This window comes from Copadichromis virginalis, linkage group LG22 (genome assembly GCF_057382275.1).
Source record: "Copadichromis virginalis isolate Kocher_CV1m ecotype Utaka linkage group LG22, C_Virginalis_male_GT1.1, whole genome shotgun sequence".
In the NCBI taxonomy this organism is placed as follows: Eukaryota; Metazoa; Chordata; class Actinopteri; order Cichliformes; family Cichlidae; genus Copadichromis; species Copadichromis virginalis.
This window is the reverse complement of record NC_140638.1, coordinates 21,354,679-21,377,004: the sequence shown is the minus strand read 5'-3', so window position 1 is coordinate 21,377,004 and position 22,326 is coordinate 21,354,679. Positions and strand designations below refer to the sequence as shown.

The 22,326-nt window shown below is 43.0% G+C and overlaps 1 protein-coding gene across 2 annotated transcripts; it reads right to left on the bottom strand.

Moving 5' to 3' along the window:
• Positions 1–1,344: 1,344 nt before the first annotated feature.
• igf2bp3 (insulin-like growth factor 2 mRNA binding protein 3) lies at positions 1,345–21,685 on the bottom strand. Of its 2 annotated transcripts, none has more exons than XM_085445728.1 (15): positions 21,088–21,685; positions 20,048–20,108; positions 14,324–14,372; positions 10,974–11,025; positions 10,713–10,776; positions 9,764–10,042; positions 9,510–9,644; positions 9,024–9,146; positions 8,761–8,896; positions 6,800–6,931; positions 5,419–5,541; positions 5,213–5,287; positions 4,877–5,008; positions 4,672–4,785; positions 1,345–4,374 (listed from the first exon to the last, which is right to left on the bottom strand). In XM_085445728.1, exons 1-15 carry the CDS (start codon positions 21,260–21,262, stop codon positions 4,255–4,257), a joined length of 1,770 nt encoding a protein of 589 aa, XP_085301854.1. In that variant the 5' UTR covers positions 21,263–21,685; the 3' UTR covers positions 1,345–4,254. The 2 variants fall into 2 exon arrangements, with proteins under 2 accessions (XP_085301854.1, XP_085301855.1); XM_085445729.1 differs by having other exon boundaries at positions 5,419–5,538.
• Between the last annotated feature and the right edge of the window lie 641 nt (positions 21,686–22,326).

Genomic DNA, 22,326 nt, shown 5'->3' with positions numbered 1-22,326 from the left:
AGGTAGTTCACACAACATACTTAATGCTTTTACTGTACAGTACACTAAACTGCACAGAGGCAAATTGTTAAACTTAAAGTTTTTAATACCGTACTATTACACATTTTTCACTCCTTTAGCAAAGTTTACCAAGTGACTTTAAATATTTCTCTAATGCAGCACTACCTAACGTATGTTGCTTTGGAATTTGGGGCATTGTCAACTCATTACATGTGGAACTCGTATCGACTTCATACACGACTTCAATCATGTGGAAAATGTTTTCACAGGACTCTCTGCATCCCTGTGTAAAGTACACCCTGTGATTCAGGTGCCAACTGGGCCATTGCAACATGTTCTCTTTAACCAGTCAGTTCTAGATTTTGTGCCATCCATGGCATCATTGTCCTGTTGCATGACTTGACTCACATTTCACTTTGGGATACTTTGGTATACAGAGAAATTCATGGTCAATACTTCACTGCAAAGTGCCCAGGTCCTGTGGCTGCACAATTAGCCCAAATTGTTACCCCTCCGCCACAGACCTAGACAGTTGGGCTGAGCCTGTGTGGATACACCGTTTGGTTTCTGCTAAATGTAGCACTGCGTATTATGTGTAAACATTGTTTCAGATGCAACTTCAAACCTAAGCCATGGGGTAATGCTCTTAGAGACTCCTGGGAACCCTTCCAAACAAATCATAGTTGATCAGCGTGTCTCCAGGCCTCGAGAGTACAAGACATGGCTCTAATTCTGGAGGCCTCTGGGCATTACATGCTCTGTCCTTGGGGTGAATTTGCTGGGACCTCACTCCTGAGAAAATTGTGGCATTGTGTTATATCACACACACACACACCTAAATAGCACCCTGCCAAGACCGCTGCTTTTATAGAGGTGCTCACATTTTGATGATCACCTAATCAAGTTGATCAAAAACAAGATTGGTGGGTCTTTGCTGAAACCTCATGATAATGTTTGGTTTTCCTTTTCTTACAAGCAACTTCCCACAGCTTCTTTTAGTGTTATTCATAGAAAATAGAGCAGGTGAGTCCATTTTTCTCTTTAACCTATTGTGATAAATAAAGACCATGTTTGACAGGGTCAGTCAACCCAATTATAAAGGCCATTTGTCACATATCCAGTTTAACCAAGGACCTAACACCCTCAGGATCTGCTCCGTCATGGAAACCCAGACCATGAGCAGGTCTGAAAAACTCCAGCTACAGAGTCAGCAGAGGCTGACTTTTACACACTATGCACCGCAGGACTTTCTAGTTGGGGTTCCCAAACACTTTGTAATATCATACTTAACTGTAAAAGTTAAAGCATCCCAGTCATCTTAGAAGAAAATGCATTTGTGTCAAATGTTTTTCTCCATTTTGTTTTTCTTTATTTAGAGGCATTTGACAAGTGGAGCTGTGTGTGAGGGGGAGGTGAAGGGGCACAAGCATTGTTGCAGAGGAGAGAATATCAAGCTGAAGTTTGATCACTTTTACAAAAACTCAGGCCCGGTCCCTCATCTGTCCCATACCAAGGAGGATGTTCCACATTACACAGCCAAGAAATGCTAACAGAACAAAACAGCTACCGAATCAGCGAGTGTAACATCTGAGAAAGACAAAAGGGGAAGAAAAGAAAAGAAAAAAAAAAATACAGGACTTTTATCTATCTTGAAGTCTTACAAATCAGAAACAATAGGCAGGCCCTTTATCAAAAAAACAACTGTATTGTCTTGTTTTAGCTACTGAATGCAAAAAGAAAAATTCAAGCAAAAGTTCACATGGAAGCCACACCACCAAAAATAGAGAGCAGAAGGAAATAACTATTGTTTCGAGGATTTCAATTAAAGTCAAGACATGTATATATTTATAAACACTGGGAAAAAAAATTGATCACTTGATTCTTCTCAATTCTAAAGAGTTCATGATCTTAGTTTTTAATCTTATCTGGGGGAGGGGAGCGTAGAGGTGTGGAGAAGGGTTAAATTCTGACAAATAGAAGAATGCCTCTACTTCAAATACATTTCTAAAGAGGTAGATCAAAAATAAACTGGAGGAAGGGGGAAGTTGTGGGAAGGGTGGGTTGGCAGGGAGATGGGAGAAGTTAGGGACTTTTTTTTTTTTTTTAAAGTATCACTTGTGCCCCTCAGTTAAGCACGGTGTTAGGAAGGCGCGCCCAAATAGAAAGTGTTTGGGGGACTGAGGTATCAGTGCGCGCTGGCGCTCAGTGGGGGCAGGGCTGGGTGCCTAGTGCCACAACAACCCCCCGCCCCCTCAGCTGAGGTAGACGGCGTTCTACTGTGGAAGCATGGATACACTCAAGCACTTTTACCACAATCAACATATTTACATTCGGCATGGAAAAAAAAAAATAACTGCATCTTTATGTTTTTGGATTCCTTTCCTTTTTTTCCCTAAAATAAACGCCAGTCAGGGTTCACCCAGTATGGTCTGTGCGCCTATCCTGGCTCGTTATTCCCTGTAAGCATAACTAAATGAAACATCAAGTACATTTGCGGGTTACAGAGACATCCTTTTGTTTAAATCATTTTCCTTGAAACTTAAAAAAAAAAAAAAAAGTTACGTTTGCATCTATCAGTGTGACTCCCCCTACCCTCACCAGGCAGTTAACGACATCGACTTGATGGCCTTGCTACAAGGGCCACTCTGAAATGACAAAGCTCGCTCTATATGAAATTAAACCTAGTGGGGGCTTTGACCTCGCTAAGACACTCGCCAACAAAGGTGGCAGGAGGCCTGGGAACAGAACAGACCACAAACACATGCTCTGCTGACTTGAGGGCAGCTACAGGAAGGACCCCATTACAGTATTCTCTGCAGCACCCTGACCACAGCCCTCAAATAGGAAGGTGAAAGGAAATTTTGACAAATTAAAGTACCATTATCATTAACTATGGTAATCCCCCCCCAAAAAAAAAATTTAAAAAGAAAAATTGCATTGCTGCAGTCATGTACGGTTGGCATTATTTGCATGTCGTAGTTGTTTTGCACTTCTTTCTGAAGATGGTGGACCCTCAGGGGAAAAACTGAGGCGATTTTCTCTATACTTCTGTCAGCCGCCAGCTGAGGGGGCGCCAACTCTTGCTCCGGGGCTGCTATGTACAAACAGACTTTATGTACAGGGTCATCTTAAGTCACACATACACATGTACAATGCCACCTAAAGCACCAGAGTTGAAGGCAAGGTCAGTTGGCAGCTGACCAAAATTTTAAATTTTCTTAAAAAAATAAAAATGTTCAAAGACTATCAGCTTTATAAAGTATACAAAACACCACAAAGCAAAATAAAAAAAAGGAACAATTTTTTTTCATATATATAATATCTTTTCTCTTCTGAGGTACTAGATCCTGAGGTAGTTAAGTAAAAATGCATATTTAATTGGTTTTCCTGGGCAGCAGCAGTTCGGCACCATTTCCCTGTGTCAGTCGTGGCGCTGCCCTCAACTCTAAATATATATATATTTTTAATATAATTCTTTTTTGTTTATAGGTCTATCTGTAAAATGCATCCCAATTTATAAAATGCCACTTATCACAAGGGCAGGACGCCCCATATAATTCACCCTTTCAGGGGTCCTGTCCTAAAACAACCCCCCCCTTAAACATGACCCACACAATCTGAGCCAACCCCCCTCCCCACGCCCCCTCCCCAAATAAATCTTTCAGGTGGTCCAAACAGGACCTTGATAGCAATGCCTTTTTCCATTCCAGAGAAAACTCATAAGAAAGCTTCACCAACCAATTAAACATCAAGAAAAAAAATATATATGTAGACCAGGTGTTCGCTAAATCTGAAGTCAACCAAAACATCTTGTCATGTTTAAAGTACAACACCAAGGCGGTGATAGGAGGGGGCGGGGGTCCTTATTTCTTTGCGTTTCTAGTGTAAAAAGAAAACAAAAAAATACAAGTTTAAACACATCCTTTGGGGATGAGTAGAGCGGTTGAGGGGTGCGCACTTGTGAGGGCAGGTGACGACGGTGGGAGCCCTCAGGAGTACATTCTCGCAGAGATGCAGAGAGGCGGAGTGGGTGGAACTTTTAGAGGCGCAGGGTCTTTCTTTTTTTTTCTTAAATCAGCTACGCAGTCCCAAGTAAGACGAGGGGAGGATGTTTGGTTGGGCTCCAACAACCTTTAACCCCTGAGATGAGCATTAGGACCCACTGCCGTCATCGTCTTCTCCCCTTCCTGGACTCTGCTGCATCTGTCCTTCTGTCGAGTCTTCTTGCAAGATTCCTCCAGGTCCGCTGGATGTTTATTTCCTGCGTGGCATTGGAGGTTGGGGTCCAGATGCAGGCTTAAGCTGCTGCTGCTGTTGCTGCTGCTGCTGCCTCCTCACCTGGGCTAGGATCTCCTGAATCTTCCTCTGGGCCAGCTAGGTGACAAGAGGAACAAGTGTTAAGCTAAAACTGCCGAGCAAAGCATAAAATGAAGTGTACAAGGATGCCACGCAATCTGCCCTGAGAATGCTGACCTCCTGTGCAAAATGTTAGCCAAATTTAGTTGTTTTTTTTTTTTTAAATCAATTTTGGAAGCATCTCAGCGTGCATAACGTTGTTCTTGTTATAAATGGAAATTAACTGTATGGCTACAGTGAAAGGCAAAGAATATATAGCAGTTTATTCAGTGTCAGAAAAACATGCCCAGAGCACTTTTCTTTTATGCAACTCACCTGGCATGCAAAGAAGTGTCCGCTGATCTTGACTATAACCTGGTCGTTCTCATCAGGCGTCTGGTCCCGGGGCACCACCACTTCTGCACAGGTCAAGTTCTGCAGTTCGTTTACCTGCACACACAGATCAAAACTAACTCAAAACATTTATTGGGGGCAAAAATATAAACTGAATATAATTCGGGCATGAAAGAATCTAGATTACCGTTTTCCCGCCCTTCCCAATAACTCGTCCAGCAGCAAAGGCGGGAACCTTGATATGCGCCTCCAGCTTCACCTCTTCCTTAGGTCCAAAGAAATTCTCTTCTTTTAACTTGCCAAAGATTCGACACTGAGCCTGCAGTCAGATGTGTTCAAGCACAGGTTAATCCTACCGAATTAGGTAAAAACTTCTTTCAGAAATACTTCTGCTCCACTAACACGCGAATAAATAAAATCAAGATAAATGCAAACTTCCGCTATGATTAAATAAAGTGACATCTTAATTTTTAATCTTAGCATGAGAGTTTAATGCATTTATTTGGCTGTGAACGTGCAACACCTTAAACTGAGCCTCTGGTGGTCCGACAATGATGACCATCCTCTGCTTCGCATCCATTCCTTCTGCAGGGGCGATCTGAAAGAGGTCATTAAGAAAAAGAAACTTCACTTATGCTCCAGTTCCCATCAAATGAAAACGGGAAGACGGCAAGCATCAAAATGTTATCATTGACATTCAGAGTCTCTACCCTCCTGTCAATCACTCACCTTGATTGAGGCTCCGGCAAAGTGTGACAGTTGTTTGATGTGTTGACCCTGTTTTCCAATGATGGCGCCCACTGCAAGTGCAGGAATGAACAGGTGAACAGTCTCCGATTCTGGGTGTCCCTGCTGGATATAAACAGCTTAGTACTACTGCGACTAGGAGAAGATCGCACGCACAGACCTCCCCCCCCAGAACATTTGCTCAACTTTCAAACACCAACGCGCAAATGCCAACAGTCGATCTTGTGGAAGCTGTTAAACTCATTAAGTGTCATCGGCGCTTACACCCTCTGCTTGAAATCACTGGTTGATCAGAAGAGGCATGTTTGCCCCCGCAGCAGTAAACGCAGATGCTACCGTTATTGTCCAGTGGGGTTCCTACTCATTACTGATCAGCATGTTCCCAAAATCGTTGGGTGTTTTTGGGAACATGCTGCATGCTCAGATTGGTGTTAAAACATTTGGCAAACAGTTGCACACCGATTCTGTTTACAGAAGCTATAGTCCGAGTTGGCTTAATGCAAAGGTTTACCGTTAGATGGAACTTGTTATTAAGGAAAAAAAATAAAAATCTCAAGTGGACAGTAATGTTTAAATAAGCTATTACACTATGGAGCCTTAATGCAAACTGGACCAGGAAATCACCAGTCTCTAGTGCGGCTGACTCAAGATCTGAAAGGGAGGTGGTTGCACTGTCTCCCCCCCCAAACAAAAAAAAAAAAAAAAAAAAAAAAAAAAAAAAACAGAAGAAGTAGTACTTGTTGGTTTTGGAGCGAGTCCAATTTTCCAGTCCATGTGCCAGCTGAGGGCACACTAACAAGTTGCTTTGGCAGGCTACAAAATGTGGAGAAGGGCTGTTGATTCAGAGGATGAACTTGCCGTTCAAACCTTCACCTTCCCTGACAACTCAAATGTCATTTAGCAGAAACAATCTCCTGAAACTGATCAGAGAAAGACAGCCTCCCTATTCACTTCACAAACACACTAGGAGCTGCCTAAATGTCACAAGAGGACAAAGTGGATGCAACCCCCCTAAAAAAATAAATAAAAATAAATAAACTCAAAACAAAACCCCACAGCAAGCAGCCACAAGCCGTGCAAAGCACTTTGGGGATGGGCAACTTACAGCAAGGGACTGGCTACTCGCTGACAGCATAGGAGCCCAAAATGGCCCTTCACCCCCATAAGGACTGCACTAAAGGGGGAAAAAAACCAAACAAACATGATACCGAGTGGCTAAAGACAAAGTCTCTACTCTAACAGATTTCACCAACCTGACCCAAGGAACCAGCACACCAAGCGTAACAATTAAACATGGGCTGCCCTGGATTTGTGTAATGTAGTGTATGCAGTAAGCACATATCTGCAAGAGTGTCTCACTTACTCCAAATGATGAGCATCCACTATGGGCTCCGGGAGGTGTGATATTGGACATGGAGGGACCCATGCCTGTTGCTGTAGTGGGGAACAAACCTAAAGCATTCAGATTCAAGCCTGGAATCAAGTTGGATTGGAGCTGCAAAGAAAGGACAGCTCTGTTAGCAATTCACATCACCACCACATGGATTATCTAACCAACACTGCTATCACACATGATCTCTGGACAAAGGGAAAATACACACCCCCCCCAGGAAAGAAAAAACAAAAACAAAAAAAACCCCTCAAGCTTTAAGTTTAATTTCTCACAGCAGGAAACTGTCTCCTTTAGATATGCCTGCACTACTGGAAATGCTGCTTGCAGCCTGGAGGCAGCACACTTCACGCCCACTCACTAGCTGAGCTGAAAGATGCACTGGACAATTAACCACGCTACATCACAGAATTTCTACTACTGAAGTGGACAAGTAAAGACTTCCAACAACAGCTGCCATCAAATCATATTCGTGTCTGCACATGCACCACTTTAGGTAAAGAAAACTTTAAAAAAAAAAAAAAAAAAAAACCGACAATTTTCTGAATTAAACATCAACTCCCGAAGCAAAAAACAGCTCGACTTCAGCTGGGACTTTTGCAAACCCTGGACAAGCAAAATGAATCAAATTGTGAGCCTGAAGCATATTTTCTAGGACAGTCAGAAAATCTCAAATGAGGCATTGTCCACTTGGTAAACAACCGCACAGTGCAGCTTCTCCAGCTTTTTTCACATTCCTTGTAAACTCAGTTTCAACAGCTAAGAAGGAAGACTAATGGTACAGTCCCTCGCCACAATTTTATGGGGTTTCCCCCTCCCCAATTTTGATGGAAAATATATAAATAAAGGCCAAGGAAAGATATGAAGGGGGGGAAAAAAGAAAATCAGTTTAAGTGTGCTAAAAGATTGACTTCACTTATTGGTATTATTTTGATATAGCTCAGTCTTCATGTACAGAGCTTAACTGGAATAAATGTATAATTAATGAGATCATAGAAGGCAACTTTACACGCAGATTTAAAAAACAAAACAAAAAAAAAAAAGAAAATCACAGCAGTGTAAGAATCACCTGTGGTTTAAAACCTGCTGGCGAAGGCTCAAAATATCAAGTGCGTTTTCCCATTTGATTGCCATGACCCATTAGTTTACATTTACATGACCTGCACCTCTTCCCAGTTACGTTGACAGTTTGTTTTTCATGAATGGTTTAAATGTGTAACGTTTGAATCGTGAGATGGGATTTCCTCCTCTTCCTTTCAGAAGAAGGGAGGTCCAGCTGATCCCATGCTAAAAGGAAGCAGTGATGCACCTTTCCTTAGCCTTCAAGGGAATTTCCTGGAGCTGTTATGATTTCCACAGACACATTGGGGGTTAGTGAGCTCTGCTAGGAAACTAAGAAAAATTTCCTCTTCACCCACAGGAGTAGCAAAAAATAAAATAAAAAAAATAAAAGTATTCCTTTCTACTGATTTCACAATACCTGACATGTGGAAGTGTCTTTTGTATTGAAGACTTAATACATAAATAATAAAACACTAAAAATGTACACGTATCTTTACAAGAAAACTGAGGATGAAAGAGTGCCATTACACCATGGTAGTTTCAGATCACTCCCGTACATGTAAACGTCACTGTTCCAGTTCCTTGGCAGATTAATTTGTTATCTGATTTCTTGATTTTATGTAAACCCTAATCATAGAAAGTATCCTGGTGACTCCAAGACCTGCCAGAAAATCCCCACCTCCCCCACCCAGGGCCTGTTTAATGGCCATGTCTGGCCAGTGTACTTGAAAGCCAAGAACATTAACAGACCATCTACGTCACTTTTAAAGAAACCGGTCACATTTATATTTACTGGAACAAAGTTACTTCAGATTTCCCCTTTGAAAAAGTGATTCATTCAAATTTTAATTTTTTTTTTTTAAATTGCTTACGTTCATAGCAGCCATGTCACTCTCATAGGATTCCCTGATCTTCTTCATCACTTCCTCCTCAGCTTTTGCACATGCCTCAATGGAGCCCTTTACTGTGATGGTCCGTTCTGGGTTGTACAGGGTTAGGTCCTGAAGACTGGACAGAATAAAGGTTGGAGGTGCATTAGAACTTATTGTTCTAAGTGTGGTATAATTTTATAAACCAACCTCACAGACTGCAAACTGTCAATAGGTAGAGTTTCAATGAACTCTTTGCAACTTACGGTGAGATTGTGATCTTGGTCCCCGTTTCCTGCTCAATTTTCTTCAGGTTGCGTCCTTCTTTACCTATTAATCTTCCCACAAAGCTGTTGTGTGCAAGGATCTTTAGTGGGATCTCCTCAGTACTGTGGGAAAAAGAGGTTGCGAAGTCAAATGAAAAACAAAATCTGATACAATCAGTTCTATTACTTTTCCTACATGCTGCAAACAGACAGGGCTGATATATTTTTAAGCAAAGCCAAGATATGACGTCTGAACTCGTAAGAAGTTAAAAATGGGAGCCATTATAGGGGCGTGGAAAGCTGTTTTTATGAAGCAGCTTTGATACGATTTGTCAAAGTGATTTATTTATAAAATTATAAATAACAGCATCACAGTTTGCAGTTATACCCTCATTTTAGTTCAGTGTAACAGTAGATTCAGCCAAAGGTTAATAGGTGACAAAACTGAACTAAGGTACACATTTACTTATTTTGTTATAAACTCACAACTTTGTGTCAAGGGCTTCCTTCTGCATGATGTCCATGATGGTTTTGCAAGCGTTCGAACAGCCTTCAGGGGTTGAGTGAATAGTGATGGGTTTCTCTGCAGCACCTGCATTCTCTTTTCTGTGGATGTCAATCCTGACACAAAGAAAAGGCGCTCATCATATCGCTGCTCAACGGCCAGCAGTGCAGAAAAGGAAAGGAGGACACCGCTGACGTGCGATGCCGAGTATAATTCCTGACCTCCGTGTACGTACTTTGAGTGGGTCTGTTTGGTGATGTTGCGGATAGTCGCGCCCTCCTTGCCAATGATCGCCCCTACAAACTGCGTGGGAACCAGCATGCGTAGCGGGATGTCTGACTGCACTTTAGGCCGGGCGCCCAAACCCGGAGAGCCAGACCGAGGGGGTCCGCGGGCATTAAAGCCTCTCCGGCCCCCTGCTGGAGGACCCTCTGGTGCCGCCGTCTCATCAGGGATGTAGGACACTTTCAAGGTATAGTTCTCCATCATAGATCCATTCAGCTTCTCCATTGCCCTGAAAAGAATTAAAGATGTTGGCATGTTAACCTCTCGATTGCTACCACCGAACGTTTAATTTAAGAGCAAAAGGCTTGCAGACATGGAGTAAAAAAAACTACACAAAGCTTCAAGTTTGACTCTTCATTAATTGAAGAAACCAAAAAGCAGGTAGGGACATTTAAACAAAGAGGTTTTAATGTAAATTATTTGTGTCTTAAGAACAAGGTCCAAACTCAACATTCCCAGCAGGTACTGGGGATCTGGCCAAACGCCACCTTACAGTCATCCTGTCAGCACTCACTCCTCAGTCTCAAGGATTTAGATTTTTAATGAACTGATCAATTATTCCAAGAGACTCTTCCAACCACTCTTGCAGAGTAGTATGATACATGTACACCAGGGGGCACCAGATGGCCAATTTAACCCCCTCCATCTCCAACACACACACACACACACAGCCCCAGTTATCATTGCATGTCAAATTAAACTAGACTGGGTGTTGGAAGGAGGAAATCAGGTGCACTGTAAGAACACTTGACAGAGGAACTTGATGTGGTGTCGAACACAATGTGGGGGGGGGAGGAGAAAAAAAAAAAGGGGGGGGGGGAGCTTGAGCAGATTCATGTCAGAGGCATCAAGACAGATGAGATAGAGGTTAATGACGTGAACACTGTGTGCGTACTCACAGCCTCGCCTGGTCCTTGGTAGCATACCGAACATTGACAACTGCAGTCTCTGTATCAGTGTTTACTGTGAGAATACACAAAGTCAGCACACATCCAACAATGACGGTGAAAGTTGACCAACCTGGGTTACTCTAAAATTTCATTAGGAAGCTAATAAAGCATTTACTTGAAAACAATTGTACAGTAAGGAAGGATTTGGAAAAACTGATTTCAGTGCAGGGTGTGTCTTGTAACACTAGGCTTAATCAACAGCATATTTACCTTGTTCACAGCTCTGTACTGCACCATACTGAGCAAGCATACCATCCAAAACCTGAGGGGAGAGGGAAGAAAAAAATTAAATAAAATGAATAAATAAAAAATGAGTACATTGTGTCTAAAGGATTTGATCTGAACCCACTGGTGAACAGAAGATCATCCAGAAGAACAGGCCTAGCCCACTGCCAGGACATACTCCACCAATTCTGGACCCAAGTTCAAAGATGAGTTACACTGATAAATTCGCTGCTTCTTGTAAAAGCTTGTCAACTCAAATTATGACACTCCCTGTGGGAAGCTGGTGCCTTTCATTCTTTATTTTTAATTGTTTTTTTTTTTAAATAAAACATTTTAAATAGAAAATCTTAGAAACGCTGTAAAAGGCGGACAAAAGCATAAATTGCATAATGAAGGACTTGTTTGTGGGATTTATTTGAATAGTGGCAAATGCACCAGATTAAGATCATCAGCATGTTGAATCCACACATAGAAGAGGCGTGTTGGGAGAAACCTTAGCATATGCACATAACAGAAAACCCCACCAAGACCACGGGACTTCGTTTCACAGATGTGATCAAATGTGAGCGAGAGGAGGAGGGGGGAGCGAGCCGGCTCCCATCTGAGCTAAGACCTCCACCATGCTTGAACCCATGGCCACACCCTCAGGAGCTCAACCCCACTTTCTAGCCAACAGGACCGCATCCCCGCCTGTCCCACCTCGCACCCCAACCCTACCAACCAGACTGCCTCCCGCCTCTCTGCCATCTCCACTCTCCATCATTGGCTGCTCCAGCACCGATACGAGTTCCCTGAAGCTAGGAGTTACTGGCTGCTGGCTGGCTACTCTGCCTGTCCATCTACAGAGTCTGGCCAATGGGAATCCAGGCCATTCAGGAAAGGGTGGGGTACATTCCAGCAGGAAACAGCAGCAGCTGGGGGAGGGGTGCGAGTTCATGCTACACATTCTGTGAATCAGCGCACATGGAAGGGAAGGGGAAACCGTCCAGGCCCACCCACTCACTACAGCTCGTGAACACGCTGCTACTCTCGCCACCATTCTCTAGCTGGAAGGTTTTTACACACACAAAATATGACCCGTTTGTCTTATCTACCTGATAAGATACAAACAAGGCCTTTGCATCAAAAGACCTCTTTCTATTCAGTTCCTCCATTCTTCTAAATCACCTCCCCCCTCGCTTTTGAGGGGAGAGGAATCTCCATGTCACCTTTAGAGAAAGCTGCCTCGCTACATAGGTACATACATACATACATGGGTGTATCTGGAGCTGGAGTTTAGGAACATGCGTAGGCAAAGCGAGCCCACCATTACTTACACAAAACACAAAACCCTGAGCGTGTCCATAGCCATTTGATCATACTGACTGAAGCAGGCTGAAATCTAAAGTCATGCATTAACCTTTACACTCTTGTAGTTCAGAACAGTGTGGAACAATTGTGCAATTGAACATGAGAATTCTCTTGTTTGGCTTCCATGGTCTTGACAAAGCAGATTTTTTATTATTCCTTTTTTTTTTTTTTTAAATATATAAATTGCGGTGCAAGCACACACCAAGACAGCTAAACCTCTGCAGTGGAGGTGATGTAGCTGGGGGGAGGGAGTCACGTAAAGCCGTGTTAAAGCTGCCACATTCCACATGCAAGTGCGTAATTTTGACTTTAGATAAATTGCAACATTTTAAAGCTTTAAAAAAAAAAAATCACTGCCAAAGTTCAAAAATTTGCAATTTAAGCTCACATAAAAATTTTTTTAGGTGTGCCCAACAGATTAGTGTGTAAGAACGTGGAGCAGACACCAGTTTGTGTTTTGTTTTTTTAAATGCAGGGGGGGGAGAAACAAAAAAGAAAAAAAAAGAAAAAAAAGGTGCTACGCATGACACACACACATACTGTTGCTCAACAGACCATTTCTTTCCCCTACTAATCGGGCAACGGCCTTGAAGTCCTGACCATGTCAAAGCTCAACATTTCTATTGGTATTCATCCCACCCCCCATTTCACGTGTAGCTTTTGTGCAAATTAATTACGTCAGCTTAGTTTAAACCCGTCAGAATACTCACTTCTTAACCTCATGAACTTATACATCTGAGAACAATTTTGTAAAATTTAAAAATCAGTTTTCTGAAGAATTTACAGAAGAGAAAATTTGTTTGGGGTTTTTTTGGAAGGGGGGTGTCTAATATATCAAGGTACACTATGAAACTCAAAAATCAAGTCAAATAATACACCCTGTTAAATACTACTTTATGTAGCAGCTGTCATTTTGGAGCTGAATAGCAAACACTAAGTCTTGAACTGTTATTTCAGACAATGCTTAAAATACAGGGGTTTTTTTTTTACAGTTTAATGCAACAGCGTAATAAGCCTCAAATTGTGCATTGCGTAAAATGTGTCCAGCAAATTAAGATCCACCTCACTTCCATGTGAGCTTGCACCGCTAACCATCTCACAAACCTGACAAAAGCATTACAGATGTGTCTGTTGCAGTGGTCTGCATACAATTGAGCAAGGGCTGATTTTATTTTGCCACCTTTCTCAATGTCAGGTACTGATACCTGTAGCAAATAATAAAACTACCAATACCCACATGCATTGTATGTTTTAGACAAAGAAAAATTCACAAGTATCAAACAAGTAAAATGACAATTTAAAGGAAAAAAATAATGCACTGCCATACACTAAAGGAGGACTTAAAGCCAGGCCAACCCCTGGGTTGCATGAATCTTTCACAACCCTTCAGACACTGATTTATTTTTAATTCATTTCCACTTTTTTGTGCAAGAACACACATTGAAAGTGAAAGCCTCATCACACACACACAAACAAGCCCATGTGATCAGTGGTGAAGGACACCATGGCAAAACAATCAACTCACGTTTCCCCATTTAAAAACATCAGCATGCAGCTTTTTTGTTTTACAAGTCTCTGCGAGCAGCAAACGCATGTAGATCCAGTGCTACAAACATACTCCTGCCTGAGCCCGTCAGTATCATCTGGAGAGTCTACCCTCATTAAATCTTTTTTTTCCCTAAAAAGCCAAAACACCACAACACTCAAAGGTAGTGAAAATTTAATAAAAACAAATTAAAATCTCTAATCCCGACTGTCAACTGCCTAGTGACATTAGTAAGAGTCCCCCACCCTCCTTACCCACCGATACCGGTCAGTATGTTGCACTAAGCTACAGCAGCCAAAGTCAAACTAATCATCAAGTGCATGCTCAATTGAAACCCAAAAGGAGGCAAGGTAACTCCAGAGGCCACTAAACGAGAGCCCAGTTGGGCTGCCCCATGGTGCCCCGCCCTGGAAGCGGTTAGCAGCCTGTTAGCACTCACCTCCCACTGCATGTGAGGCGGGATGTTCCTGATCTGCAGCTTACAGCTCCTGGAGAGAGAACAAGAGGGAAAGAGGGTGAGGGGTGAATGGATAAAGAAAGTGAAGGTAGATGGGACAAAAGATGGAAGAGAAAGCAACAGCTAGTTAATAAGTGACAATACCAAGGATAATACAGAAGAGGTTTGTGTTTTGTTTTGGGGGTTTTTAAAAAACAAACAAACAAAGGACTTATTTCTCAGTAAGATGGACACTGACAGGTCTTTAATTCCACTCTAAACTCAGGTGTACTGAAACAGCCTGCATGAAATAGAAAGGAGAGAAAAAAAAAAAAAAAAAAAAAGTGGGGTAGTTTAGTTTCGAGTTTCCCAAAATTCAAATTAATGTAACACACGCACACAATCACATACACCACGCCCTTCTCCCAAATTACCAGCTGTGTTACAGAGAGCAAAGAGTGACAAGGGGAAGAAGGGGACAACAGGGGGGGAAAAAGTAAATCCAACAGATGGTGGTAGTAGTAAGATGCATCACGAAGAAAGCTGGGGGGGGGGGAAGAAAACACATCTACGCAACCTGACTCTAGCATGCATCCTATAGTACAGAATCATGAGATTTTAACAACTTCAAGTCTCAGACCCATTGGGTTTTTTTGAGTTGTTCCCCCCCTCATCTCTTCTTACATCACACTACATAGGAAGACTCAAAAAAAAAAAAAAAAAAAAAAAAAAAAAAAAGGCACTTGCTCAGAGTGTGCATGCAGAAGACGCAAGTGAAGACAAACAGTTGAGTTTTGCATTGTTGCATAGGAAGGAATAATTGAGACAGAATTATTGCTTATGGCTCCCACTTTCATTATGTTTACAGCTGCATAAGTGTAGTGGTTATGTGTGGAGGTCATGCAGACAGTAGGCCTTCTGAATCAGTTACTCTAAGTTTCATAAGGGTCTGTCTGCATGTTGTGTAAAAACGTGAGAAAAGTACAAGCCACTCCAAAGTCCACTGCCTGTTGACACACACACCTAAAGAAAAGGCGTACATATGGCTTGGAGCTGAGGCATGTGCGCACACACACACACGACGTGGAATGAAACCTTGACCCCAGACCAGTTCCACATCGCCTTTACATGCACGTCGCACATTATATACACACACACACACACACACACACAGTTCCGTGCAGTCAGTTTAGCGTTACGTGCACATTTTTGCCCCTTGTGTAAAGTCTAGAATTTCACTACATATTTTCACCCCCTTTTCTCTCAAATGTCCCCGAGCGCCTCTGGATCTACATGTACAGGGCAGATTTATTTTTTCTTTTCTTCTAAAAAGACCATTAACAGTGTGGTAGTTTGCACAAGATGGCACCTTTCAACATGCAGCATTGATGAACCCCCCTTTTACACAGTGAACTTAATTTTTAAGATCAAGATTCACTACACAAATTTGAAACTTTCCATACATGAATGTGCGCACACTAAAAATTGTACTGCATGTGTACAATAAGGCAGCGGTCCCCAACCCCCGGGCCTCGGACCGGTACGTGAGTCGTTTGGTACCGGGCCGCGAGAGTTGAGGCTCAGGTGTGAAATGTATGGTTTTCAGGGTTTTTAATCGGTTTTCAGCGTTATTTTGTTATCATTTTGATCATTAACTCGGATTTCCTGGGTCTTTTCACGTGTGTTATGAATAAATCTTTTTTTCGGTACCAGTTTTATTTTGTTGTATTTATCCGCGACACATTAAAGGCCGGTCCGTGAAAAATATTGTCGGGCATAAACCGGTCTGTGGCGCAAAAAAGGTTGGAGACCGCTGCAATAAGGGCCATAAAGCTGAAATTACTCAACTTAGCCACTAGGACTACAGTCACACTTATAGGGGTACAATATATTTAGTACCACGCATTAAAGAAACTACTTAACTCTAAATGGGCAAATTGTAAAGAAAACTTCCCAAATAACTCCCACCAGGAATTTCAGCCCTTTCCGGCCCACTGTGCCATTCCTGGCTGATCTTGCAGCATCTCCCCACACATTTGGTATGCTCTGCATTGCGGTGGGAACGCCATGCGAAATGTGCAAATGCACAAAGCACTTCCAGTTGGATTAACCTATACCCACCCACCCACACACACAAGAAGTCAGCCAGGGTATGTGGTGGGGTGGGGGGGTGTGGGTGGTATACATTCCCCAGTCCCAGTCTTTGATTTGGGGAGGGGTGGGTGTGTGTGAGGCTGTGTGGTATGGGGGGGGGGGGGGGATAGCCCAGTTTCAAGCAAGGGTAACAAGGGCCCTCTCTGCCCCGTGGGGGTGGGGCCCCGTTGCCATGGACACAGACAAGTCCACTGACAGGAACATGTAGAGCAGGGTTAAAAGTGGGAGGGGGAGGAAAGGAGGGAGGGCCAAGAGTGACTAGGGTTGGCTCGTCATGTGATGGCCAGGAGGAGGCCGAGCACCTTATTTACTTTCAAACGGACCAACATTCTACACATTCGTCCCCATTCTTGGAGCCCAGCTGAGACCTGTGGCCTCCTGATGGGAGACCGTGCATACAGGTGGTTTCAATAGACACGTATACACAAGCATGCAAATGTATACTACAACAGCGTTCATAAGTTGAGCAGAATAATGCTACATGATACCTGTAGTCATCTCCATTTCTTTTCCTCACTCATCCCGCCCCCATAATGAAGCACTGTACGTCAACACCATTGTTGACAGAGAGAAACACACGAGGTCTGTGCTCAACGCCCATCCACAGCCACTGCTTATTCAGAAGGCAGAGGTTCTGAATGACTGAACTCCACACAGTCTGGTTTCCACTGCCCTCACAGGCCTTACGTGCATGCAAACCATGAACCCAATAAACTACATTAATGCATTTGGATATATTGAAATTCTTGGCAGTTCCAGAGTTGAACAGTTAGAGCTTGCCATATGCGAAAAGCCATTATGCACCGATGTCTTTACCTCCAGATCTTACAGAACAGGTTTAAGAACAAGCTATAAGTGCAATGCCAGTCTGATTTGAGTCTAGACTGAGGGAGAGTTAGCATTTGCCTGCAGTCCAAGTAAAACAAGGGGCCACATTCATAATTCTCTGGCACCCCAACTCATCTTTTTCTTTTTTTTTTGGAGGGGGGGGGTGCAGGTGGGGCCCCACGCTGACCCTGTGACCGAGAATTCTTACACTAGGAGTGATTTCTATAAGCAACCATGAGAAGTTTGAGTACTGTCTCAATTTAATTTACAATTTAAACCCAGCTTTAGAAACAAAATCACCAGTACTAAAATGTTACTAAAGAACTGAGTTTAAAGGAAGTTGTGTACATTTAAACATGCGTGTTTGATGTCAGTCTTCCTCTCAAATACACATACCCACCCCCTTACAACCATGCCATTTTCTTTCTTCCAGTACATGTGCACATATGTGCACGTGGGAATGGGCAAGTTGCATTTTTTTACGTTGTTGGAAAAAAATAAAAAATAAAAATATCCAAGTAGCGAGTAGAATTCAACCCTATACATCACCTCAATTTGGGTTTACCTGTGGTGCAATTGCATCATAGGAGATTTTTAAAACCATTTATTTATTAGTTGTTTTTTGGGTTTTTTTTATGTCTACCTACACAAATACATGAAAATATGAAACTAGGTCAGAGCTTTACACAACTGAATTTTTAAGCTGAAGAAAAATTACAGGCTTTCCACAGAACAATCGTATAAAGGAGATATTGGCGAGAATAAGTGAATGTTATCTTTAAAATGGCGGATTTTTTTTGCTTCAAAAGACTTTAACACATTTTTTTTTTTTAGGAAAAGGTCACGCAACGTAAAAAGCAAACGTTCATAAATTAACTCAAAGTTAAATAACCAAAAGCGCCGTGTATGTGCAGAAAATGAGTTTCCAATTAAATAATTACGTTGCGTTATACTGTTAATGCCTACAGCCCATTTTTTAAGACTCCTTAAGACAAACCCAATGTTACACCAAATGCATAGATCATAATTTTGGTGCCCCTTTGGTCACACGCGTGATAGAGGCATGAGAATACGCACAAAATTATTATTATTTTTTTTAATGTAATTGGGCTCTAACCTGGTTCGCTTGAAACTATAAAAATACCACATCCCCACAAACCATGTCATCGTATTCAGTGGAATCTGTATGAACTCCAAACTATAGCCACCCCACCCTTGATCCTCGTCTGCTCTAGCACTTCCCCCTTAATAGGTTCAAAGGTGATTGGCCAAGCCCCCCCCCCCCAGTTCATATTTTCAAGCTGGAGTGCAAAGAGGGGCCCCAGTGTCCGTGTGTGTGTTTGGTGTGTATGCGCGTGTGTGTAGCGTATACTCAGAATACTGTTCCCATTGACTGTGTTCCATGTAGCAAAGGGCGGGCACGTTTTTTTACCTTTCTGAAATGTGGCGCAAACTCGACTCGGTGTGCACAAAAACACAATCACCACAGCGTTTAGAGGGGACGTCTGAAGATCTGACGCAAATTCTCATTTAAGTACACCTGGTTTATTTAACCAAGCTACAATTTAGACCAACAGCCCACCGGGAAATGCTTCTGTGATGTCCACGTGGAAAATACATTTCATGTAAAGGTCTCGCGAATTCTGCGTTTGCTCCATTTTATATCCAAAACGCTTTAAATAAATACAAGTCACGGGGAGCAGTTTTTTTTTTAATGCCAACGTGTTTCAGCAGGAATTTGTAATTTCAAGTGTGACCCATTTCTTTACATAAGAGCAGATCAGTTAAACGTTGAGAGCAAACAATGCAAACCTGCAATACTAGTCAGAAATTGCCGCAACTATCATCAACCAAAAGCAATTTAATTCAGGAAAATGCTAATTTTTCACCAAACAGCATCGCCACCAAATAATATAAAAATACACACACCATGTCAAAAATGGCCCTTATTTTTAAGTCCACTGCACATATTCCGAGAACCACACAAAAAAAATATATTGTGCACCTTTGGAAATCATACACCGTACCGCCCAGTGTGGTTACGGGCGTCTAACTCTGAAACCATAGGGTTTTCGTGACTTGGGTCCCAAACCTCCCATTCCACTCGCGTTTGGAGTCCATCTCATGCAACAGCAGCACAATGTGCTGAGGAGGGCGGAAGCGTAGGGCAAACAAGGGAGAATGACGGGCAGATCATTCTCAAATGGACGACTTCACAAGGCCTGTACGCCTCAAATCCAGCCTGCACTCACTCAGCACACATTTCAGCCTGCACACTTTGGTACTCGCCCTGAGCTTTGTGCTTTAATATCGCCAAGAACTGCACATATACACTAAACACATACACACGAGGGAATGGAGCAAGCGAGGAGAAGACAACCATGAGGTGGTTTAACTCAAATGCACGACGGTTTTTGGAGCACCCCCTCAGTCATGGCGAGAGGAAGGAACAGAGCGCCATACGCCCCTTTTATTTGACCCCAAAAAGCATTCAGGGAAAAAAGAAAGAGGGGGGGGGGGGGGCCTGATGGGCGTACGTATTTTAACTAAAATAAATATGTAAAGCTTGGCAACAAACACACATGCAGCATTATTAAAACACACTCGCACAGACACACACGAGGTCAAAGTAAAAAAAAAAAAAAAAAGAGAGTGTGACGAGGAAGAGAGGGTGACTACAATTTAAAAATATATGTGGGGCTTCTACGAGTTTAACCAAGCACTATTTAATAAAAACCCACGTACCTTTGACGTTTAGGGACCGAGTGCTCCACTTCGAGAACTTTTCCGTGAAGTTCAACTTTACCTTAAAAAGAAAAGAGAAATTTAAATTAGCAAAATACAGCTACGTTAATTTCATTAACCACATGACATCTCGTGTAGGCCTCCATACTGCTGAGTAAACAACCACCCCCCAAAAAAAGAAAACAGGGGTTAATGTTTACTACTAAAAATCCAGAGAAGCATACATAAGCATGACTGCGAGCTGGATATTTCTCGCATAGGAGCACAAATTGTTCAAAGTGTGCGAGCCACTGGTAGCACGAGGACAAATGAGCCTGACATTAGCACTATTCGTAAAAATAGTGAACGAGTTTAGCTCAGCTGTTACGTGTTCTGTAGGTGCACGCTTAACTTGAAATTAGACAACAAGCCGTGAAGGGTTGGAGTGATTAGTGTACAAAAAAAAAAGCTAAATGTGGATTGCCTGCCTGAGTTTGTGTTGGCCAAATGTAGGCCAACACAATTAAACCACCTGGTGTGTCAGCATGGACGAAATGGCTTCACAGTATAGCGAGTGGAGGCTGTTGGAGAAGGCCTGTATTTTGAAACCTGGAGAAGAGTGAAAGTTCCAGTAGAAACTGGTGAAAGCGACGACACATTACTCTTCAATCGTGCCAAGCTCGGGCTGTGTGATAGAGCTCAAGGGTTCACTTCACGGCTTCCACAACCCCCGCTCGCTGCCCTGAACGGACATAACGCGCATTGCTCACACTGAGCAGTTTACTCTAGCATTTTACCAAGCCACACTCAGTCAAATTACAAGGGCAGAATTTCACTCAAACCTGGGGGAAGCCATTTGTGTGAGCCCCACGGTGTCAAAAGGCCAAGTAAAGGTTGTGTGAGAGAAAGAAACGCTTGGATACACCCCCACCCTACAGGACTACATGCGTTTCTCATAGGGTACCCCCCACCACCAACACCAGAAGTAAAGCAATCTTCACACAATTGCAGCAGTTTGGGATAATTTCCTAATAGCACCTTTTTGCCCCAGATTGTCTCACCTGAAAGAACATCGATGGCCTTCATTGCTGCCTTCTCGTCCGGGCAATCCACAAACGCATAGCCAGTTTTGACAAGAAATGGACCACTGTGCGGAATCTTCCACTGCTCAAAGATAGTTTCGAAGTCCTCCTCGCTCGCCTCTGCGCTTACGTTGCCAATGTATAGCTTATTCATGTTCTGCGCCGAAAGGGACAATCTTTACGCTGAGGGAGAGATAGTTATTTGCTCTCGCGGATGTGCAGTGTTTGGAGTAGCCTAAATCGCCTTTACTACTACGGAGTGGCTGTAGCGTGCTTCCCGGTCGTTCAAGCCACAGATAGATTTAAACTGGCAGCCTCACGGTGCGTTTGCGCTCCCTCGCCCCTCTGTCTCTATCGCGCAATAAATAAATGCTCAATTATTAATCTCGTGTCTCCGAACGATGGCGGGCTGGGTGAAAAGGAGGAGAAACTACTTTGTGTCTTCCTCCAAACCCCTTGGCAAAGAGACAGAGAATGTCACACACGGTAAGGCTGGCGCCCGCCTCTAAGTCTAGAACCTAGAATAAGAAGAAGAAGAAGAAGGGGGGAGAGAAAAAAATCCTCAGCTATTCCGGCTTTTTTGAATGAGCCACGTGTTCAAACTACAAATCAGCCCACACGTGAGGAATCCCAATTGCTCAATTAAGTGTTTGGGATTGGGGAAAATTGCACGGGAGTCTGGGGTGGGGACAGCAAAGGGGAGTGAAGAAAAAAAGGAGGGGAAGAGTGGATTGGTGTTGGGAAAAAACCTGGCGAGCTTTGTGCGTAAAGGGATTCCGTGAGAAACTAGTGTATCTTTACTAGAATCACATTCGTGTGCCTTTCTCTGCACAGCCTCGACTCTCATTGGTCAAATGAGGAATAGTAAAAACGGCGGTGCGCGCACGCACGCCCATAGCAGGGAGACGCTGATATTGCGAGGGCTTGTGCGCACGGCTGTGCTAAGTGCGCTATATTGGCGACACAACGGATGGAAAAGGGGGTGGGGCCACTCATAAATGATTTTTTTTTGACACCATATTGTCAAATTGCATATAGAGCGCATTCAGTTGTACGTATTTTGAGTGGGGAAAGGTCCTGTGAAACTCCTTGGGCCCTCACGCATTGTGGGAATGACACGTAGGCTACTACTCTCCATGACGGCATCCATCTTCTGAGTGGAGTGGAGCCATGCCCTCTCTGATCCACAACTCAAAGTCCAACAGCAGGCCCCATTTG